Here is a 7,901-nt window from a genome sequence, read left to right on the forward strand (position 1 = left end):
CACGTACTTCATAATGAACAACTACTGCATTAATGTCGTCGACAGGAAAAATAATTTCCGAAAAAGAAAAACTATGGTAAAATATTTCGAGTACGGTGGCTTTGATTATGGCTCTTCAATCGATCATGTGCAGTAAAGCTTTAGCTGGAAGGTCGTACAAGGTGTTTGATAATATGACAATATAATGAATCTTTCTCTAAGTTCTCGATGCTAAAAGGATATGAAACGCTGTATAAACATTTATATTTAAAAAAAAAAATTATTTCAAAGTTTAACTGGGAGATATTTCATGGGCCATTCCAATTTTCATACCTTCTCACACTTGTTGTTGTCATTTTCTTGTCAAATATCAGGTAATTGCACATTCTCTCATTAAGGTGATGAAGATGCCAAGGAACCGTATGGACACACGGCATGAATTTCCGGTGAAGTAGTCCTACTGGACCTACTGTATGTAATGAATGCACCTAACTGTAGGTGGACTACACACAGGCCACAGCCTTATTGCAATATGAACCCTAGCTAGCTAGCTTAGTACATATATACTTGTAAAAAGAATGAATCTTTTTTCATTTTTTTTTTTTTTTTTTTTTTCTTGGGGTTATGGGCATGAACTGAATCTATATATAGTTGTTGCATTTTATATTGTTTTGTGTTCTTAAGTTGTTGCAATGGAGATTAATGATTCTCGTGGAAGAAGCGGAAGCTTTAGAATAAACAGTTCGTCCTTATGGAGCAATGGGACGGATGGTTTTGCAAAGTCGTCCCGGCGGCTGCAGGAAGATGATGATGATGAAGCAGCACTGAAGTGGGCTGCACTTCAGAAAGTTCCAACCTTTGACCGCTTGAAGAAGGGGTTGATGACTGGATTAAGAGGAGAGACCTTTGAAGTTGATATAAACAACATTGGATATGAAGAAAAGAAAAAAATCCTTGAGAGGTTGATAAAAGTTCCAGAAAGGGATAATGAGACTTTCCTATTGAAACTTAAGGATCGCATGGAAAGGTATGACTGACATCCATTCCTTAAGTGGAAACTGGAAACAGATAATGAAGTGAAAGACAAAAGAGTATATATATATAATACTTTCTCTTCTTTTAAGACAATATCATGATTCATCTTTGGATGGATATATATATATATATATATATATATATATATATATATATATATATAGTTTAGGTGAATTCTGTGATTTACATATATACATGTTTTACTTTGGCAGGGTTGCAATTGATATTCCTAAAGTTGAGGTGAGATTTGAGCATTTAAATGTGGGTGCTGAAGCTTATGTAGGAAAAAGAGCTTTGCCTTCTGTCACAAACTTTTGCTTAAATATACTGGAGGTAACTCGATAGATAGATTTGTAGGCATTTCTGTATTACCAGCTTTTCATCTGCTCTTTTGTTTTACATTTTAACATTGCTATCCCTTTGAACAGGGGCTATTGAGCTATCTCTACCTGCCTACAACCAAAAAACACAATTCTATTCTTCGTGATGTTAGTGGAATCATCAAGCCTGGCAGGTACTAGTATCAAATTGTGTTTTTTTTTGCTGTTTGCTTGAGCCGGTATCTATTATTTACTTATTGGATGGCTTTCAGAATGACACTGCTCTTAGGGCCTCCAAGTTCAGGGAAAACGAGCCTTCTGCTGGCATTGGCAGGGCAACTTGATCCTAGTTTGGAAGTAAACAACAACTTGCCCTGTATTGCTTCTTTAGTAGTAAAAACTTTTCTGGATTAGAATCTATTATGAATACTTTGTTTTTGATTGTTAGTTTTCTGGAAGAGTTTCTTACAATGGGCATGAAATGAATGAATTTGTACCCATGAGAACTGCTGCTTACATCAGCCAGCATGACCTCCATATTCCAGAAATGACTGCCCGAGAAACCCTGGCCTTTTCTGCAAGATGCCAAGGTGTTGGCTCCAGATATGGTTAGCATGAATCACTGTACTCAATTGATTTGTTTTGTTAAATTCAGACCATATTCCATAATATTTATTGCCAATGGTGCTCTCTATTTCTTTGTTGCAGAAATGTTAGCAGAATTATCTAGAAGAGAAAAAGCAGCAAATATTAGGCCTGATCCTGATATAGATATTTTTATGAAGGTGACAAAGAAGTTACCTTATTTTTCGGTTTTGTACTTTGTACTTTTGTTTTTTTTTGGGGTCCAATAAAGAGATCAAAATATGTAATGAAATGCATCAAGTTGCCTTCGTCTTGGATACGAGCGCTTAGATACAGAAGCACCACTATGAAGAGTCTATATTTATATATTTCAAATAAGTTGCTAAGCTAATCATTTAAGAATTAAGACCCTTGACCCTTGACCCTTGGAATATGGTAGTGTGTTCCACTTGTCTTTATGAATTTCCAATGGAGTATCTGATAGATAGATATAGGGCATTTCATGTATTTTCTTGTTAATATAGTTGTTGGTTCAGTATGTGATTTTTTATATTAAAACCAGCGACAAGATTTCTCTAGTCATTAAAGTTATTGGTGCAATGCTTCAGGCAGCTGCAACAGATGGTCAGAAAGCAAATGTAATAGTAGACTACATCATCAAGGTAGGAAATATAATTTCTTTTCCTAAATGAAGCATATCTATGAAGTTACCTAATTATTTAAATTTTTAGGTTTTGGGGCTTGAAGGCTGTGAGGACACAATTGTAGGAAATGAATATTTACGTGGTATGTCAGGAGGAGAACGAAAGAGGCTTACTGCAGGTATGTTTTTTTCTTTTAAAAAAAATACTTGTATTCAGTGCTGAGGTATATATTGTAACAAGCTCAGTGACCGACCGCATTATAGGTGAAATGCTTGTTGGACCAGCAAATGTTTTGTTGATGGATGAAATATCAACTGGTTTAGACAGTTCAACTACTTTCCAAATTCTAAAATCTATCAAACATTATATACACATTCTCCATGGAACTGCAGTGATTGCTCTTCTCCAGCCTGCACCTGAGTGTTATGATCTGTTTGATGATATTATTCTCATATCTGAAGGCCAGATCGTCTATCAGGGTCCATGTAACTGTGTGCTTGAATTTTTTGAATGTCTGGGGTTCAGATGTCCAGAAAGAAAAGGAGTGGCTGATTTCTTGCAAGAAGTAAGTGAAAGTAGTGGTGTTGGGCAGTTGGCAGGGATAAAAGATCAACTGCACTTAGCCTATTACTCTTTGATTGCAGGTAACATCAAGGAAAGATCAAATGCAGTATTGGATCCGTAAGGACAACAAGCCTTACAGATTCGTGACCATAAATGAATTTTCTGAAGCATTTCAATCTTTTCACATTGGCCGCAACTTAGGAGATGAGCTTGCAACTCCATTTCAAAAGAGTACAAGTCATCCCGCTGCTTTAACTACCAAAACATATGGAGTTAGTAAGATGGAGCTCTTGAAATCTTGTTTTTCCAGAGAAGTTCTGCTGATGAAGAGAAACTGTGTTCTTCATATATTTGAAGTTGGTTGGGTGGGTACTTTCTACCCTGGCTGCCTATCTTTACTTTTACTTTTACTTTATAGTAGTTTACTCATTGCGGGCTTTTATTCATTCTTTTAGGTGGTGCTTATGGCATTGATTACAATGACACTGTTCATAAGGACCAATATGCAACGAAACTCTCCAATTGGTGCACAGATTTACATGAGCTCCCTGTTCTTTACCCTTACTGTCATCATGTTTAGTGCATTACAAGAGTTAGCCCCTACTATTTTTAGGCTTCCTATTTTCTACAAGCAAAGGGACCTTCTATTTTATCCTGCCTGGGCCTATGCTATACCTACATTTATCCTCAGGATTCCCATAACATGTATAGAAGTTTCTGTCTGGGTATTCTCCACATACTATGTCATTGGTTATGATCCAAATTTTGGAAGGTAATTAACTAACTGTATGTGTAATGTGTTGCACCCCAACCCCAATTATCATATTCTTCAGTGCAATAACCATTTGTGTGTTTCGAGTGCAGGTTACTCAAAATGTGGGTTTTACTCATAATTTTCAGACAACTTGCATCTGTGTTATTTAGATCTGCTGCAGTAGTAGGCAGGAGTATGACTAATGCATTTGTGGTCGGTTCATTCATAATGCTTGTGCTTTTCGCCTTGGGTGGCTTTATCTTGTCGCGAGGTATATATTATATTGCTTAGCTTTTTACAAAAATATAATGCACCCTGTTTAATTTTATTATAAGTCTTGTATTCATTGTTCTTCCAGATGATGTGAAGAAATGGTGGATCTGGGGTTATTGGATATCACCTTTGATGTATGCTCAAAATGCTATTGCAGTAAATGAATTCCTTGGGAAAAGTTGGAATACTGTGAGCTTTAGTTTTCTCCCACTCTCTCTATACTTCATCTTTTAGTGGTTTATGTTGTATTTCTGCAAGATCAGAGTAGCTTACATGCATTTACATTAATGTATCAAAGGTCCTTCCGTTTTCATCAGAACCATTTGGTGTTCTAGTACTCAAGTATCGTGGGCTTTTCCCCGAGGCGTATTGGTACTGGCTTGGAGTAGGGGCACTGATTGGATTCACAATTTTCTCAATCTTCATTTATACTCTAGCTCTGGCAAAGCTAAGACGTAAAGTATTTCATAACATATTTCTACATTAGCTTTCTTTAGTTAACCATATATTGATAGTTTAGTTTGTGTAATATCATTTAATTTGCAGCACTGGCACAATCTCGTGCCAACATCTCAGCAGAATCACATAGCAATGAACATGATGTGAGCAATGGAGGATCCGATAACTCAGTTGGTGAGAGAGTATCTGATGGTAAGCTAAGCTCGATCTGATTCACAAACATTTATGTTTTTGGATGGGTTGATCTTCTTAATTAAAAGCTTTGCGTCCGTCCTGGTATGACAGGGATGAGTAACAGAAAGCATGGGATGATCCTTCCATTTGAACCACACTCCATTGCATTTAATGACATTAAATATTGTGTAGACATGCCACAGGTAATATTATATTACTGCCAGTAAATATAATGTTAAGTATGTATAGTTGAAGCATTATTCTAACATTGAATCTACCTACAGGAGATGAAGATTGAGGGAGTTGAGGATAATCGTCTTGAGCTTTTGAAAGGTGTAAGCGGGGCTTTCAGGCCTGGTGTTCTGACAGCTCTCATGGGCGTTAGTGGTGCAGGTAAAACGACGCTGATGGATGTCCTGGCTGGGAGGAAAACCGGTGGATATATTGAAGGGGAGATTACGATATCTGGCTTCACAAAGAAGCAGAAAACATTTGCTCGCATTTCTGGATACTGTGAACAAAACGACATCCATTCTCCTCACCTTACAGTGTATGAATCCTTGATTTTTTCAGCTTGGCTCCGCTTACCATCAGAAGTAACTTGTGAAACTAGAAAGGTTAGTGTATAAATTAATGCTAATTGGGACACTGGATCATTTCCTCCTCCTGTTTTCATAACAAAATTGCTTGGGGGTTTTCTAATGGCGAATATATGGTGGTTGGTAATAGTTGTTCATCAAGGAGGTGATGGAGTTGGTTGAACTTACCTCTTTGAGAGAAGCGGTGGTTGGGTTACCTGGGGTGAATGGTCTATCAACTGGACAACGGAAAAGGCTGACCATCGCGGTTGAATTGGTGGCTAATCCTTCTATCATCTTCATGGATGAGCCAACCTCAGGCCTTGATGCAAGGGCTGCTGCAATAGTTATGAGGACAGTTCGGAACATTGTTGACACTGGTAGAACAATTGTCTGCACAATCCATCAGCCCAGCATCGACATATTTGAGGCTTTTGATGAGGTAATTAAGTAATTCCGGCCTCCTCCTGCTCATACATTTTTTCACCTCAATCCATTAATATACACTCACTAAAATTGTATTAACAATGCAGTTGCTCCTAATGACACTAGGAGGGCAGGAAATTTATGTTGGCCCATTAGGGCATCATTCTTGCCATTTAATAGCTTATTTTGAGGTAAGTTCCATGCCACGCCTTTTTTACTGTCTTTTTTCATAATCATAAATAATAACTACTTATTCATATATATGGACTACTTTTTTCCCTGCATCTAGAGCATTGAAGGCATCATCAAAATAAGAAATGGTTATAATCCTGCTACATGGGTTCTGGAAAATACAACGCGTGAAAAGGAAGAGGCTCTGGGGATTAATTTCAATGAGATGTACAGAAAGTCACAACTGTACCAGTAAGTTGCAAACAGACAACTTGAATACAATTATAGTTCCTATTTCTGGATTTTACTGTTACACTATATATATATATATATATATATATATATATATATATATAATAATGTATGTAATGTTGCAGGAGAAACCAGGGTTTGGTTAAAGAACTGAGCACACCTCCTCCAGGTTCGAGGGATCTAAGTTTTCCAACTGAGTACTCACGCCCTTTCTTCACTCAATTCAAAGCATGCCTACAGAAACAACGATGGTCCTACTGGCACAACACGTCGTACACTGCAATTAGAGCCCTTTTCACTACTGTTATTGCATTGCTGTTTGGTACTATGTTCTGGGATCTTGGTGGAAAGAGGTAATTAGTTAGTTAATCTTCAACTTCAATTCACGCTTAATTAGTTCTCATCAGTACGTGCCACTTCAATTCACAGGAGTAGGGCACAGGACTTGTTCAATGCCATGGGTTCCATGTATGCAGCTGTTCTCTTCATCGGTACTCTAAATGCGTTCACTGTTGAGCAAGTAGTTGTAGTAGAAAGAACAGTTTTTTACAGAGAAAGAGCTGCAGGGATGTATTCCACCATGCCTTTCGCCTTTGCAATGGTACATTTTTAAATAATAAAATAGTCCATATATATATATATGCAATGCATGGTGTTTTCTGATTCTAGTCTGGTATGCAGATTGTGATTGAGCTCCCATATATTCTGATACAAGCAGTTGTATATGGCACCATAGTGTATTCCATGATTGGATTCGAGTGGACAGGCGAGAAGTTTTTGTGGTACCTTTTCGTTATGTTCTTGACATTCTTGTACTCCACTTTCCTGGGCATGATGGCAGTGGCCATGACTCCAAATGTGGACATTGCATCCATTGTGGCATGTGGGGCGTTCGGGATATGGAACCTCTTCTCCGGCTTCTTGATTCCACGGCCTGTAAGCTACCTTGCTCAACCCCTTTCTTCATTTCAATCTGTTAGTTTATCCCCAGCCCCCAAAAACATATGTATATATATATATATATATATGCCATGACACTTAGTTTCTTGCATATCATATCATATCATATCATGACAGCATGCTCCGGTGTGGTGGAGATGGTATTTTCTCTTCTCACCTGTTTCTTGGACACTGTACGGATTGGTGGCTTCCCAGTTCGGAGATGTTGAGGATGTTTTGGAGACATCTGACACGGTGGAGACCTTCTTGAGAACCTATTTTGGTTACAGACGTGATTTTTTGGGAGAAACTGCAGCCATTCTCTCTTCATTTGTTCTGCTCTTTGCTCTCATGTTTGCTTTCTGCATGAAGATATTCCATTTCCAGAAGCGTTAGTTAATACTATAAGCACCCTACACAAATTACTGTAATTCCAACAATAATTACATAAGTTTTCAATTTCATTCTCAGATCAATTATGTTTAAAAGCATACTGTAAATTTGAAGTCTAAAAAATTTAGATGCATATTATAATGAAATGATTCTTGTGAAGAGATTAACTGTCTGTTTATTGATTGTAAAGTGTAAAGCACATCCTATATATAGTACATGGAGGAGTAAATTCTAATGTAGTAGTATCTCTAAATTGATGCACTCTGCATATCACTTCCTCATTTATTCAGCATACCTTTTGGTAATTGCCTAATTGGTGCTAGTTTCCCTCGTAATCCAATAAAGATAGAGCAAT

The 7,901-nt window shown here is 37.4% G+C and overlaps 1 protein-coding gene across 4 annotated transcripts; it reads left to right on the forward strand.

Moving 5' to 3' along the window:
• The first annotated feature begins 374 nt into the window (after positions 1 to 374).
• On the forward strand, positions 375 to 7,699 carry LOC109189114 (pleiotropic drug resistance protein 1-like). 4 transcript variants are annotated; one of them, XM_019339860.1, is made up of 24 exons: positions 525 to 1,006; positions 1,227 to 1,347; positions 1,443 to 1,528; positions 1,607 to 1,691; positions 1,783 to 1,942; positions 2,043 to 2,119; positions 2,528 to 2,581; positions 2,651 to 2,741; positions 2,827 to 3,128; positions 3,208 to 3,492; positions 3,583 to 3,899; positions 3,992 to 4,152; positions 4,240 to 4,343; positions 4,453 to 4,609; positions 4,701 to 4,805; positions 4,899 to 4,990; positions 5,072 to 5,404; positions 5,517 to 5,807; positions 5,899 to 5,982; positions 6,081 to 6,214; positions 6,340 to 6,567; positions 6,644 to 6,815; positions 6,896 to 7,150; positions 7,292 to 7,699. In XM_019339860.1, the coding sequence occupies exons 1-24, from the start codon at positions 672 to 674 to the stop codon at positions 7,547 to 7,549; spliced, it is 4,287 nt and encodes a 1,428-aa protein (XP_019195405.1). In that variant the 5' UTR covers positions 525 to 671; the 3' UTR covers positions 7,550 to 7,699. The 4 variants fall into 4 exon arrangements, with proteins under 4 accessions (XP_019195429.1, XP_019195405.1, XP_019195421.1 ...); XM_019339876.1 differs by having other exon boundaries at positions 4,052 to 4,152; XM_019339868.1 differs by having other exon boundaries at positions 527 to 1,006; positions 4,701 to 4,787.
• The last annotated feature ends 202 nt before the right edge of the window (positions 7,700 to 7,901 follow it).

This window comes from Ipomoea nil, unplaced genomic scaffold (genome assembly GCF_001879475.1).
Source record: "Ipomoea nil cultivar Tokyo-kokei standard unplaced genomic scaffold, Asagao_1.1 scaffold0202, whole genome shotgun sequence".
NCBI classification, from domain to species: domain Eukaryota; kingdom Viridiplantae; phylum Streptophyta; class Magnoliopsida; order Solanales; family Convolvulaceae; genus Ipomoea; species Ipomoea nil.